At 40.7% G+C, this 15,769-nt stretch overlaps 1 protein-coding gene across 3 annotated transcripts in view; it reads right to left on the reverse strand.

Moving 5' to 3' along the window:
• Nucleotides 1-288: 288 nt before the first annotated feature.
• Nucleotides 289-15,769, reverse strand: part of Pitpnb (phosphatidylinositol transfer protein, beta) — a 65,188-nt gene continuing 49,707 nt past the window's right edge. Inside the window, exons 9-12 of one of the 3 annotated variants that reach the window (XM_005396161.2) lie at nt 8,520-8,630; nt 6,712-6,834; nt 3,306-3,391; nt 289-2,190 (exon numbers count right to left, since the gene is read on the reverse strand). In XM_005396161.2, the coding sequence (XP_005396218.1) occupies nt 3,344-3,391; nt 6,712-6,834; nt 8,520-8,630 (282 nt within the window). In that variant the 3' untranslated portion in view covers nt 289-2,190; nt 3,306-3,343. The remainder of the gene's footprint in view (nt 2,191-3,305; nt 3,392-6,711; nt 6,835-8,519; nt 8,631-15,769) is intronic. The other 2 variants (XM_005396160.2, XM_013520442.1) reach the window with 2 other exon arrangements.

Consider the following 15,769-nt stretch of genomic DNA (forward strand, 5'->3'; position numbering starts at 1 on the left):
CTCCCTTTTAAAATAGTGTTTAAAAACCTGAGATTAATGATATATACGCTTTAACTCGCTGGTTGGCTTTTTAAAGACAAAATTATTTACAAAACCGAACATACGTAAGGGTAGCATAGCTGCAGTGCAAGAATAAGTTTGTAATTAAACAACAAAAACAAAAACGCTTACCTTCCCCAGGGTGAGAGCGCTGCAAATGAAGAGAGCTGCTGAAGAAGTAGCAGAGGAGCGGTCCACAGCGCTGAGCCAGGCGTGACACCAAAGAAACAACCGCTCAGTACACACGTGGCATTTTGTGATCAAATTTATTTTTTGTTTAGATTTCATTTACTTTGTTTTACTGTAATTTACACGAGAGACTGCCAAGTCAACTAGGTATTTTACATTCACCACACATCCCCTCAGATCTCCGCAGTTGTTAGAAAAACGTTAAAATCCATGTGCTGGGCTCTCTTTTCCACGTGTGCCCAAGCTCCCAGTGAGACTACAGATGCCAGTGAGACTTAGGTTCATTGAAAGGAGAGGGCGAGACTCTTTAATCCACAAAATTAGCAGTGATATTCCTTGCACCACTTTGCAAAATGACTCCGCGTTGACAAACCTATCTTACAGCAGTGCCCAGAGAGGAGACAGCAGTCTTTATCCTGAGTACACAGAGGACACAGGAAATGCGGGATTTGCTGCCGAGGACAGCAGCATATCACGATGCGGCAGTGACCCTAAACATCACTGTCCCACTCGCTGCCATCACTCCAGTGGGGACACAGGACATGTGGGAAAACGGGCAAGGAGGGCAGGACTGTCAGCAAATCGGATTACTAATGTGATTAGACTGCAGGGTTCGGCGTGTTTAGAAAGGACGGCAAGTTAAAGAAGACAGTTTGTGACCTGAAGGCTTCAACAATATCGTTCTACTCAAGCTTCCAGGACTGACAGGAGGAAAGCTGATAAAAATCGTACCTAGCTATTGTTTCTTCTTTTTTTTAAAAAAAGCGGCAGCAACTTCTAACGAACGTTTTCGTGACACCTGTGTAGGACACACTCTTTGACATCCTACTAAAGGGCGCACACAGAAGTCAGAAGGCCACTGGTCCCTCGTAGGGCCTCCTACAGTATGCAGTCAAGTCCTGTGCTGCATCTTACACTATTCCTATCTCAGGGTCAACATCTCTCACATGAAGTGTATTGCAACATGGAAAGAATGAAATGTCACTATTCCCCCATCCTGTAAGCTATTAGGAATCTAGACCATTTGCATAGTCTCTATGCTATAGCTGTAGAAAATAGCCATTTCTGAAATGCTGTATTTCCAATTTTCCCCCATGGCCTACAATACCCTTAAGATTAACATCTTTGTCAACTTCTTGGTCTAACAAAAGCCTGGAAATTTTCTAGTGTTTATTATAAATCACAAACTGTCTTCTCCACCTTTGCTAGATTTGATGTAGAAAAATACTTGAAATTTAAAATACAAAAATCCAATAAAAATCAGAAAACTTTTCTAAAAGATTTTTCCCTCAGGACAAAGTAGTAAAAACTAGCCTGTAACTTTACTCCTAACAGATATTGTCAAATTTGGCTGGAAGATAATGACCATCCAGAAATAAATAGCTATAAATACATTCAGAGTTTACATTCCAGATTCATTGGAATACCAAAAAATTTTGAAGAAATCTTTCTGTGGGAGTCTGTTGCTTATGGGACTAAAATAAAAATTTGTAAGAGATTGATTTAAAAGAACACAAGAATAACAAAATGTTATATATATATTGGTCCACAAGACATTTATGAAACATACCAGCTAGTATCACATTGCAGTCAATTTGTCCATTAATGGTATTACTCTGATAATTATTAAAATCTGTTCCAGGTATATATATTGAAAATATTTTCTTTTGCATTCTTGCTCAAGATAGGTACAGTACTTTGGAGAAATTGTACTAATCCCTCAGTATGTCTGTATGTACATATATACACACACGTGTGTATCTGGATCTGCAGCTCTACATGCCTTCTATATACAGCTACAAACACACACACACATATACACACGTGGCTGGGAACCTGTGCGTGTGCGTGTGTGTGTGATCACAAGCGCGCGTCGGAAACATCAACACTGCAAGACACTGGTCAGATTCTTCACTCGTCACTGGCTGCACTTGTTCCCCTCACTTGACCTTGATTACGTAACTGTAAAAAAGTCAAAGTGCAAAATGTGTTACCATACAGACAGACAAAGAAAATGTTACACAGCAGCTTGTCATACACCTTCTCTAGAAAAAACCCTCCTGACGTGGCAAAACTTTTGGCAGAAAATGGATCCCAACTACTGCACCTTCGCACTTTAGTCTCTTTGGTAACATTTTGTTCCATCAGAGGGAAAAATAAAGTACAAGCACAATGAAATCATAAAAACTTAGAACTTAATAAAAACAATAATGAAAAAAATTTTTAAATGAACACTGAGTTTAAGGAGTAAGCTCTGGAGAAATCTGGGAAGATAGTTCATTCTTATCTGCTGCAAAGTGAACATCTCGTTTATCTTACATTCAACCATTAAGAGCAGATAGCTCGTGGCAGGGGCAGCAAAGAAACACAATGGAGCGCTACATACTGTCCTTTCTCCTCACGAACATCCCAGTTCAGTATTTACAAGTAATGGCTGTGTAACGTACACTTTTGTTTACCCACAGTGGTTTCAATATGTGGGGCAGATTTTTCTTTTCCCATCTACAGGAATCTGTTAATTGGGCACGTAAGTGTGTGTCAGACAAGTATGACCACAGAAATGTTTTATACCATAAATTAAAAGTGAAGTACATTTGCACAGAGTAAAACTAATTGCAAATTAAATAAAGATCAAGCACGAAGACTTTATGGTGCACACAAAGTTCACCTCACGTGAATTACTGAGGTTGGCTCTTAGGGATGAATGATCTGTTTGGTTTTTTACACATATCCTTACTATATCCTGGTTTTACTGACAAACAGGTTAGTTAACTGACTAACAAAAAATGAGCCAGCTTCCAGGACAATGTTACATGATGAACAAGTCCACAGGCAGCCAATTTCCAGCCTGTTAACACCAAGAACTGGCAAGGGATTGCACTATTTAACCTGTTCCACACAAACAATTGTCATAGAAGAACTCAAATATCACTGTCAATTTCTGAAGTATGTGTCTTTTAAATTATAAAAATAAAACCTCATTTAATACTTACACCCTCTATGCTCAGCAAGTTAACTCCCCATCACCGAAAAGGTACAGGTTTTTAAACATTCTTTTTACCCAGATCTTCACTTACACAGTGTGATATTGTCTCTGACCCTACAGGGGACTCATCTAGGCATCAGCAGCCGAAGTGCCTCGGACGGAACCCTTCTTACGCATCTAAATGTAAAATAAAATCATGAGCTGCCGAAATCATACTCTAAGTAAGAGTTAGTAAAGCAAAGGGAGAGAAAGGGCCCAGAAGAAATTATGACGTGATGGCTGCCTATGTGTAACCACATCCACAGGAGGAATTAGGTTGAGGCCCTTCAGATAATCTTGATAATCTCGCAAAGGGCTTTCTTTTGTTAGACATCACAGAAAATACACATATATTTTTGTATCTAAGAAACAAATGCCTAAAGTTGATATGAAATTATCAAAGTGACCAGCAGATAAAAACTCTTTGCCAATACAATGTGAAAAAAATGCCCAAAGGTCTGGTCCATAGTTTCAGTTCCTAAAGCAGGCAGAAAGGCGTAAGGAGCGGTCTCCTCTGCTCTCTTACGACCAGGTCTCTCAGAGTCCATTAAAGTAAGGTTACAGAGAGAAAGCGACCGAAAGGAAAAAGCAAGCAAAGGAATAATAACGTGGCAAACACAAAGAATGAAACGATGCAAAGGAAAGGCCAGGCATTTCTAACAGTCTACAGACAGGTAAAAAAATATTCAATGGGAAAATCAAGAGACAGAGAAGAAACAAATGCAATGAACACATTTATAACCACCTCCTCTCCCTCCTACCTGGGAAAGTGCCTACAGAGAACAGGAATAATGCCACCAACCCACTCAGTGGCTGGGTCTAACCCCAGCAGACCTCTAAGGGACCACAGGCAAGGATTCTCTTCTTGGGCCCAGACTCTCAAGATACTAGGCCTTTTCCCCAGAGACTGACCCATGGGAGAAAGAAAGCCTTTTTTTTTTTTCTTTTTTTTTGAGGCACGTCTCACTATGTAGTTCAGGCTGGCCTTGAACTCACTATGTAGCACAGGTTGGACTCAAACTCGCAGCAATCTTCCTGCCTCAGCCTCCCGAGTGCTGGGATCACAGGTGTATACCACCACATCCAGCAACAAGAAAGCCAATTCTTAAAATGTCTGTGAACTAAGAGAATCAATTGGGTCAAATTTTCACAGCAGGTGTGAGGAAGCAAGACCTTAAAAGCAAGGTAAGTTCCTGATGGGGTAGGAGTTAAAGCATTAGATCCCCTTCAGGAGGTGCTTCCAGCAGTGTTCCTCGCCATACTCTGAAGATGCTCAAAGCAGCAGCAGTGCCGGAGGAATACAGCACTCCCCAAGACTTAAGTAGGGTTTAATATTAAGATGATCAGCACCCAATGCTGCAATGTGTTATAAAATGTTTTTGACATATTCAACAATGAAATTGCTATGCCCTGCCCTTGACCCTCGACAGAATTATACCAACTTCATGAAGAATTTAGTCAGTTTGAGCTGTGAGAGTCCAAAAATGATGATACTACTAAGCTGGGTTTTTAAATTCTGTGTAATTTCCTCTCTGTCTTACGCCTTCTCCTCAAGTGCAGGCTCCATTCACGACTGACTCGTACGGGAAGGAGCTGCGTCTGCAGGCTCACCGCCCCAGGTGGGAACGAGGGCCACCACTGCGTGTGTGCAGCAGGGGCCCTCGCTGTGTCGACGCTGGGGCCGCGGCGTGCTCAGAAGCCTCCTGACCGGGAACTTGAGAAGACATTGAGAGCCGGGAAAGAACAGGTACCAGCCAAGCGCTAGCCAAGGGGTCGAGGGACAGGCAGAGGTCAGAGCCACACCAAAGACGGCTACGTGCAAGGTGGCTGGTCAAGGCGAATGAATGCTCTATGTGACAGTTTTCTGGCCAAAAAAAACCAACCAAACGAGAAGGGTTTTTTCTGACAGTTTGGACCAACAAAAACAAATCTCACTCCTGTTTCCTCTTGGTGTTGGTAACTCCTTGTTGAAATCGGCAGTGCTGTGCCATGAGCTTAGTGTGAACCTGGGTAACGAGGCAGCTACTCTTTCTGTGCAATGAACATCTGCTGCTTCAAGGGAGCAAATCACGCAGGGCAGGAAAAAAGGGATTCAGCGGGATAGCCCGGTGCTGGGGGTGAATTCCTAGTGGCAGTAAAGGGCGCCTGACCATTGAGGAAAGGGAACTGAAGTGGGCAGAGGCACAGGAAGAAAGGTAGGATGTACTTATCACCCTGTCCAAATAGCCGTCGCCAGCCTAAAATAAGGGAGTGAAGGACGTCTTCCACTCTTGCCATTTTATCATTCTGCTCCAAAGATCCGAAACTTGAAGTTCTACCATTAGTATGCGAAACTGGGACCAAGGTGGTTTTCTACTGGCTGGTTTAGAAAGCAAACCCCAATTTATAATATTGTCTCTACGGGAAAATATGTTCCAAATTCCAAACAATCAACTGAAAAAAAATCTAGGGCACAATCCATTCATAAGTTGGACTCTGCCTATAGTTTACTTTATGTATGAGATAAAGTTAAAACATTTTATTACCTTATAAAGAAAATATGCCCTAGTCCTCTCAGGTTTGTATAAAGCTAATTAGAAGCAGACCTGCTGCAATCACCAAAAGCAAGCAATTCCAGACATAGAGTCTTTACAATGCAGTGTGCCAGAGAAACACATTTCCTTCTGGGCCACGGAATCTGATTCACTGCCACTCTCCAGCATTAAGTGGAGTGCCTGCCTCGAACGGGGGCATCTATCAGACACACCTGCAGGGCTTCCAGAGCTGGGCCCACTGGCAGGACAAGAGGTGACTGCGTGAAAAGCACTCACGAACCCTGGACATTCTTTGGGTTCCTTTTCCTACTCACTGCCAACTACAGACAAGCGCGGCCCAGGGCAAAAACAAAACCAGACACATGCAAGAGGCGGCCAAGAAGAATCCATGCCTGAGAGAGGTGAGACACCCACTGGCTGCAGCGCCTGGCACTGGCAGCAGGGAGGAGCTGGGAGCACGCTGGCCTTCTGCCAGGGAATCACTCAAATCTGCCTAAAACTTACAAGGAAAAAAAGAATTCACTGGTAGATGGGGAGGGGAGAAGGCGTCTCTAGGATTAGTGACAGTATTAGCCTTACTCTGTCTACAGAAGAGGGAGCTGAGACTGACTGAGCCCAAGGCACCTTGGTCTGATAAAGTGAATCTAAAAGGACTGTGAACCAGGTATCATCCCAGAAAACTAATGTATGAAAAGGGAAGCAAAACCACTGAACATTTTATAGGTGATAAGTTCTCAACAAAAGAGAAATCAGTACATATCAAGGGATTACGGATGTGTAAGAAACTATGCTGATGAAGATAAAAAGATGGAGGACTAGCTTTCGGTAACATTATTCCTAACTCTAAAGCTACACTCCCTAAGCATGTGCGCAGTGTTAGAAAGAGGGGAAACGAGAGAAGTCCCACAGAAAGGCAAGTCTTACTGTTTCTAGTTCTTTCTGAGTCTCATCTTCCATTCTCCTAATGTCTTCCATTGTCAAATCAATCCACTTGTCAATCCAACAAAAAAGCTGGCGATGGAAGTTTGTAAATATCCTTTTTTCTTGCTTTAAAAACAAAGAAGAAAAGCAGCATAAGATGGCAAAAGCCTAAGATCAACGACATATAACTTTGTATGTCTCAATCCATGAAATTTACATACTTCACTTGAAAAGACAACTCAATATGGATAGTGGAAATCTTAATTCCATCCTATTGTAATATTTTACACAGTAAAATGAAAATTTTCTCCACGAAATGGGAAATAATCTCCCCGGACAAAGGTATAATGATCTAGTAGAAACTAAAAAATTGTGGTGTGCACAGTCTGATCTAACATACTTCTGCTGGACCCAATCTATTTTTACCTTTTCTAAATGTCAACGAGCAAAGGGCAACTAGATTTTTTTGTGCTATGAAACTAACATTGTCATTCTTCACCTCTCTGCATTTCAAAGGAACACATGAAGTGGAATACAGTAATGGGCTGAAAGAAAACAGCCCTCGGTTCTTTGGAATAAAGATATTTTGCTAAAGTAACAATTGTGTATCACACACATACACACTCCATTAAGTTTCTGAGCTACACGCTACTGTCACTATAATACATATAACCATATATACCAACAGTGGCTTTAATTTCTAAATTACTGAAGTTGTATTCAAGTTTCCCACAAGACAAAAGCAAAAAACAGTGAGCACTTCTGGACAACACAACTTTTTAACTTTTCCATGAACAGAAAGGACTTCATCTATTACACACGTGACTTCTATTTATCAGAACTGTATTGATACTCTATTACTATGATCCACGAGGAATGAAGCCAATATTTAAAGTGCCTACCATGAACCAAGTGCAAGCAGCCCCAAGAATAAGCAAGGTTCCCAGCACTTTAGGGTCATTTTTTTTTTTTTTTACAAATGTTACAGTAGCTACAGCAAAAGTAGAAAAGTTATAGTGAAATATAGACCCAACTAGCTGTGGGGATCAGAACCAGAATGAGGGCTTCTTTATAATGATAATGAAATAAATATTCATGTTGCAGGAAAGTAAATACCAAGGACATTCTCCACACCCCTTGTGTATTTATAACCACACATATTTCTGTCATTTTTGTGGTGCTAGGGTTTGAACCTGGGGACTCGTGCATGCTGGAAAAGCACTCTATCATAACCACATCGGTTTATACAACGGCAATTCTCTTTTCTTCCTAGATCTGACTGCCTGTTACTTTCATTTTAATAAAGAAGACATAATAAAGGGCAGTGAGAATGTGAACCCTAAGATCGTATCACCTCAATTCAGAGTACAGCCATCTCCAGTGAGAACCTATAAAGAAGCGACCCCACATGGCAAGGTGCTGTGACAGCGACGCAGGGTGCCAAGCCACTGGCCAAGAGATTAGGGAGGCCTTCAGCAGGCAAAGGCTGCCCTCTCCATCCAGCCAGGGCCAGGCCAGGCGCCCCTGGGGACACGCTGTACATGGAAAGGGCTCTTTACGGAAGTGCTGGGTAATCTATCAGGAGAGCACCATGAAGAAAAAACTGCTATGGACGTCCCCAGAGGCAGCCCCTTAAAACCTCTTCTAGCATCACTCTTTGCTGTTTCTAGAGACCAAAAAAGCAAAAATGAGTTATACAGGAACAATAATTTTCATGTCATAAAGGAGAAAAAAAAGTAACAGAAGATTTCCCGGTAGTGTCTATCTCAAATCTTAACCCAAATTTAGAGCGCATTCTGCACAGATTTTACCTTCTGGATGAAGTTTTCCACTTTGCTTTGTAGCCCCCACCACTTGAACTTGATGGTCACCAGCTTATACGCGCACATTTGAGGACAGTCAGGGTTGTTTGCCAGCTCCTTCTAGATGAGCAAAATCAGAAAGAAACTGTGACTTAACTATTTCTGTTTTGATTAAAAGTGACTGTTGCGTGACATCATCACAGACATAATGAAGAAAATTAGAAGCTCGTGTGTTTGATTCAGACGTACAAAACTTCAGAAGCACGTTACCAAAAGCAGCGGCATTCCCCTGCTGCACACCCTCCTTGCACAGATCAGCTTACTTCCCACCTCTCAAGTTACAGGTGTGAGACTCTGCCTCAAATGACAGTATTCAGATTTCTTATCAAATACCAAATTCTATTCACATCCTATCAACAGTAAGCCTTTAATATGTAAGGGTTCTCCTAACGCTATTATCAGACTCCCGGTGTGGACATGGTGAAGCAACAATAAAACAATGATAGTAAGTTTAGTCTTCTGCGTCTTCAAACCTTAGCAAGCAGAGTGGCACTCCTGCTGAACTGAGGTATTTTCAATAGCAAGAGGAAATGAAAAGTGATGTAGTAGTAAAAGTTATCTATAATTAGCAAGTGTATACGGCAAATCCTATATGATCAACTTTGAATTTCCACAAAAGCTTACCCCACATAGTTTAAGTGATGCAGTTAGGGAATCAAATCTTGTTTGGAAAAATATGTTTTAAAGAAGCAGAAGAGAACTGAAAGTACTATCTGGATTAAAAGACACTACAAACACAAAATATAATGTCTGTGATTTACTTTTAGAAGATGACAAAGGAAGGCGCAATTAAAAACTGGAATAACAAATATAATCCTATGTTCAGATTATTAAAATGCACTCTAAATTTTTAGGTTTTGCCCCCAAAATCTTTATATATGTATCTGTGTGGGAAAAAAAAAGAGAGTAAGAGGGGAAGGAGAAGGTACAGTAGCGTGTTAACGGGTGCTGAATGCACGTGGCAGTGTCCGCTGTTACATCAGCTTTTCTAACGGTGTAATTTTCCATCACAGAAGCAGGATGGGGACTGCATTCTGTGGTATTACTGATGACTTCTGTGTAATTTGTGAGCATAGGCCCTACCTTAGCGAGAGCAATACACAAGCACATGTACTCCCAGGAAGGAATAATGTTTTCACAGCAGAGCCACACAGCAGATGGGTCACTTCCAAGATGATACAGGAAGGAGACCCAAACCTCCTGAGCCTCCCCAGAAAAGGCCAGGGCAGCCTGGGAGCAAGAACAAAAACAGGCATAGCTCTGCCTGCAGGAGCTCAGTCTAGCATGAAAGGGATGCATCAGAGAACGACAGACTGCAGAGGCAGACTGTAGTAAACAGTGGCAACTTCATGAGTGCCGTGCCCTAATGCTGGTGTGCCTTTAAGACAATTAAACCAACAACAAAAGCCAAAAAAACCTAGCGCCCCGCCCCCCATCATCTTAGGACTCTTCTGAGGACTAAATAAGGCAATGTGTGCAATCCATACATACTTGAAGGAACTCAAGGGCTTATTACACGTTAGTTTTCTCTCCTTGTATTCTTTAATAACAATCACACTTAACACTTGGAATCTGTACACAATTGTAACCAAATTTCCACACAAGAGTAGAAAGTCTCAGACACTATGGGGGCCGTGTGTAAGAACCATATCCTCAGGGTAAACCAAGTCTTGCACGAGGCTCTTCCTTTCTCCACTATTATTCCTAGCTCTCCACATCATGCCCAGGACATCACTACTAGTCACACTGTACACCCTGCACGTCACTGTTGCTTCCTTCGGCTTCAACTTGCACATCCCACTTTCAATAAATTGTATGTGAGCAAAGATCATTTCTGTTCAGACACACAAATGCAAAAAATGACAAGTTTCTGGTACTGGAGACTGAATCAAGGGCACTTGCCCTGAGCTGCAGGGGGTTTTTTTGGTACCAGGAATCGAATTCAGGACCTTGCACTTGCCAGGCAGGCGCTATGTGGCTGAGCTATACCCGGCTCTTTTTCTATTTTTAGACAGAATCTCTCCTAAGTTTCCCAGCTGCCCAAGCTGACTGAGCCTGAACCTGCAACCCTCCTGCCTCAGCCTCAGATGGCCAGGATTATAAGCATGGATTTCCATGCTTAGCTTGAATTTCTAGGTCTTGCTCTAAAACTTCATTTTTGCTCATTTATGTAACAACAGAGCACATTTTCCTCAAATAGCTATGATGTCTGGGACTTCAAAGAATTTAGGGATATGCAGTATGAAAAAATCCTATCTTAGTATCATTAGCAGGACCAAAAGCTCTATAGAGTCATGTAACACTGATCTGTTTTTCTTAGGACATCTGTTCTAAAATAACATTTCAACTTCTGCATAATGACCCAGGTTACAGAGGTTCAATCAATAAGGAAATAGCAAGCCTTTAAATGAAAATATCATAATAGACTCTCCTTCTGTAGGTAAGTTCTATGTCAAAAGAAGATTGTGGCAGGCTTAGCTCTTTTTTTCCATGAGCCCTACCCCAACAGGCGGAGTTCCAATGTGAAAATTCAGCATGTATGTGTACACATGCATAAACACACATGCACATTATTCCCTAATTTATGGAGTAAGTTTAATCTAGTAAGTGTTGAATGGACACCATTTACACCTCAACCTGTGCTAAGGTGTTGTCAAGGGATATAAAAATAGCTCATAGAGAACATAATTATGTATAAACATAATGATAAAACATCACTGCTGCCCTTGGTACCAATAATCTCTTCCACAGGGGACACTCTCCTGTTGTGGATGCACTAACATCTACCCCGCTTTCTTTGACTTGCAGGCCCTCGGCCCTTGGTTGGGTTCCTGTGCAAGAAAGAGGTAGACCAGCCCTACACACACAGAGCTGGCTTACAAGGGCCCAGCTTGACTGACACGACGGCAAGGCGGATCTTTCACAGCGCATTTCTTTCGATAAGCAATGAGCCAATGCTGTGGCACTTTCTAATCCACTGAGTGTTCCTGAAGACCCTCCAAAGCAACACAATTTGAGTACACACAGAATATGGCACTTCGGTTGTGAAATACAGTTGCCAAGCGGGGAGGCTACACTAGGCGTAACAGGACTTGTGCTGCACGTCCTGCTATGCAGTGTGCTCTCCTGAAACCTGGGCAGAATCCCTAACCTCTCTGGACCTTGACACTTGAGGCTGTGCGAGAGGAAAGGCTACCTTCTACGCATCAGGTCTCTTCATCCTCCACCGAAGCAAAACCTTAAAAGAGCAGGAGTGAGTGAATTCAGCAACTCCATGGCTTGGCCGGACTGAGGGCTGTAGATGGTAAACACATGGCTTTCATACTCAAGGCTTATCCTAAAACTTCCTATAATTTTGTATTTTCTTTAACAATATGCCCAGGCTTAACAAAATACCCCCTTGGCCCACCTACGCAGGTTCAATTTCCTCCATGGCTGAGTAGCTCACCACACCACTGATTATCCCTAAAACGCCTTTCAGATTGAGCAGGTCCTATTAACTGTGGGCTGCTGTAGCTTCATTCTAAAACCTTGAAGGGGGGGCACCTGGTCCCCCATGCAAACCTCGGGCATTTCTGGTATAATACCAACTCCAAATTTCCCCACAATTCTACAAAAACTGGGAATGAAGCATGGTTTTAATTAAAGAAGTAAGCTAAATGTAACACAAACACGCTTCTACCAAACTTGAGCTCTGAGGGCAGACTGCATACATGACTTTGGCAATTAACTAAGTTTCTCACATGCTCTATACTGACTGGCAAACTGCTCAAATCAATTAATGTTGGTACTTTATAAAGTAACAATGGCCTATAAAATCTATTTTAAAAATTAAGCGATGGGACAGTAAGACCCAATTCTCTAAGCTCCCCCAGATCTCAGTTGTATACTCATTCTCAATCTGCTTTTTGTTTTCCATCCAATTTACAATTACTAAAAAACAACGCAACAACAAAAAACCTTTCAGGGAAGAATTTGTAAACCAACTAAAAAACAAACAAATTAGCACACAGCCTCCTGCCTTTATTTCCTGATCTATTCTCCAGTATCATAGAAAATGAATTATAGTGCTCGCTTTGGCAGCACATATACTAAAGTTGGAACAATACAGAGAAGATTAACACGGCCCCTGCACAAGGATGACACGCAAATTCGTGAAGCGTTCCATATTTAAAAAAAAAAAAGGAAAGTGAATTACAGAAACATAGTCTCAGAAGAAAGCTGAAAACAAACGTTTTTTCCTCAATTATTATTATTAACATGCACATGATATGTAAGATCTTACCCAATTCTAAAACTGATATAAAAAATAAATAAAAATAAAACTGATATATAGCTCGGAGGCTGAGGCAGGAGGATCGTTGTGAGTTTGAGACCAGCCTTGGCTGCAAAGTGAGCTCAAGGCCGGCCTGAACTGCATAACAAGACCCTGTCTCAAAAAGACAAAAAAATTACATTAAATTAAAAAGAAATAAAAATGACATACAGGAGTCAGCCTTAATTTGAGCTATGACTTTCAAACCAGTGATTAAATTTAGGAGAGGGCTTAAAAATCCTCCATACTAGATGATGTAATAGAAACTCTGAAAGTGCTAAATGTGGTAAGCAAAGCCTTAAAGAATCCTTTTGGGACCATCTTTCTGGGGTAAAGTTTGATACAATGTAATAAAAATTCCTAAAGTTGCTCATATCTTACCATATACCTGTAACCTGATAATTCTTTCAGAAATGTATCCTATTCATCAAGTAAGGGAACAGCAACACCATAGATTTATTTCTATCAGCAAAAACCTATACTTATTAATTATTAACCTCAACCCCCACTAAGCAGGAGTGAAAATACTTCATAAGCCTTTCAAACAATGGGCTATTATGTATAGAGCCATTAAAAACCATCTCTGAAAGAACACTGTGCGTATGTGGGGGGGGATAACAATGTAAGTAGGTATCTAAATATGGTATAAACATTTTGTAACAAGATAAACTACAGGAATCAAGAATTCTACCAAATAGTAGTAATTAAATGGTGGAAATACAACTAATTTTTGTTCTCTTTTGGTACAATTCCTTACTTTCAAAACTCATGTATTTTATCATCAAGGGTATGGGGAACCCAATACTTCATAAAAAATGGCTGTAGAAACACTCTAACCCTTGGCCACACATTTTGGACAAACATTTGCTTTGCCCTAAATTGTCCGAGTACTATTTCAAATCTTCATTCTTCTTTGACTATAAACAATCTCAAATTTTTTTGATTCTTTTTTGATGTTTAATAAATCAAACTTAACCAAAATCAAGCTAATATCTGAACTAAGATCTTTATTAGACAACTTTAGTCCAGCCCATATTTAATTTTTCCTAAAAGAAATCACAAAGTGTATATACAAACTAAAATGTGATTAATTTTTCAAGATTATCAGGAACATTCTTGTAAAGAAATGTATATCTTCAAAATGTGAAAAATCTCAATGGAATAAACACTTGGGACCCTACAGAAACCACGAAGTTCCTGCTTGTGCACCCTCTCTTCAGGAGGCTCACAGCCTGGAATAAGGCAAAGCTGCATCTTTGGCCTTTAATACAATTTTGTTTTTCTGATATTCCATCTTCATTGGAAAACACACACACACACACACACACAGAAGAACAAAACACCTTCAAAACATGCCAGATATGGAACATGCCTACAGGCCCAACTACTGAAGAGGCTGAGACAGGAAAATCATCTGAGTCCAGGAATCTGAGACCAGTCTGGACAACACAGAGAAATTCATTTGAAAATAAGCAAACAAGCCAGGCATGGTGGCGCATGTAATCCCAGCACTCAGGAGGCTGAGGCAGGAAGATCGTTGCGAGTTCAAGACCAGCCTGGGCTACAAAGTGAGCTCAAGGCCAGCCTGAACTGCTGCAGGGCGATACCCTGTCTCAAAAAAAGACAGGGAAAAAAAAAAAAAAAGAAGAAGAAAATAAGCAACCAAACAACAATGACAAACACAAATATGGCCAAGATCTCTTTAGATCTTTCTCAAATAACTCCAAACCTAATGTTTCCTCATTAGGCAGACTGTTAACCTAAGAGCAAACAAAATTTTGTTGATAAACTAGTTTTATATAGACTAAAGCTTCTAAGTTTAAAAGGGCAATTTTAAAAAGAAGGTAAAGATTGGTTGGTTACAAAAAGAGCAATCAGAAGTTCTATAAGGAGACTTGAAGGGCTAACAGAGGAACTCAAATTGTGTGACTTTTTCTATGTAATTTAAAGTTCATCTGCAAAACAGCAAGCACTAGTTAGTTGTGAAACGCTTCCAAAATTGTATTTAAATAGCTTGTATACTCACTGAATTCCTTACATTTCATGTTACTAACTATAAATGAAACTCCCAAACTCAAGTCATGTTTTTAATTTAACAACACGTATTAGGTTACATTAAGGTATGTGAATGAGGCCTACAGGGGAGTAATGTATACTGCAGCTACACAACACAACTAAACAAATGCCGTTTAAACTAAATGGTAAGCAACTGGCCCGTACTATTGACAAGAATTAGTTTCTTGAATCTGTGACAAGTATATACAAACATAAAAGAGAATTAAACAAACAAAAAAAAAAAGAGTACAGCGGAATTCTGGAAACTCATTTTCTAAAAATGTAGTGCTCTCACAGTCTCGTGAGACATGTCAGGTTTACATAACACTTTTTCTGATTGAAAATTATGTTGCAATGAACATAGAATAAGACATGTCACATTAACTGAGTTAATAGTTTGCAAAGACAAAGCAGTTTCTTTAAGGTTCAGACTCAGATATTAGTTTTTCAATTTTAGGCAATCTGCTGAAATCCAGTGGCTGATTTTCTGACTTAAGCTTCCAACACAGATTTCGCTAAAAAAGTTAAAAACCAACACACTCCCAGGGCTGCTACCTGAGTGCAGTACATATCAATGCACGATTACAGAATATATGTGAAGTATGTATACTAAAAATTCGAATGAAATCTCATTCTCCCACTCACAGCCATTCTCTCAACTTTAGTCAGATATTTACTTTACTTGCTGTTTGGACAAACCTACACTGCATAAGTGATTTGTGTTTAAGCTAGTGAAGTTGGGCTGGGGATTTAGCTCAGCGGCAAAGCGCCTGCCTGGCAAGCGCAAAGTCGTGAGTTCGGTTCCCGGTACCGGAGAAAAACCAAAAAA

Source organism: Chinchilla lanigera, unplaced genomic scaffold, assembly GCF_000276665.1.
Source record: "Chinchilla lanigera isolate Chin_1 unplaced genomic scaffold, ChiLan1.0 scaffold00054, whole genome shotgun sequence".
Classification (NCBI taxonomy): Eukaryota; Metazoa; Chordata; class Mammalia; order Rodentia; family Chinchillidae; genus Chinchilla; species Chinchilla lanigera.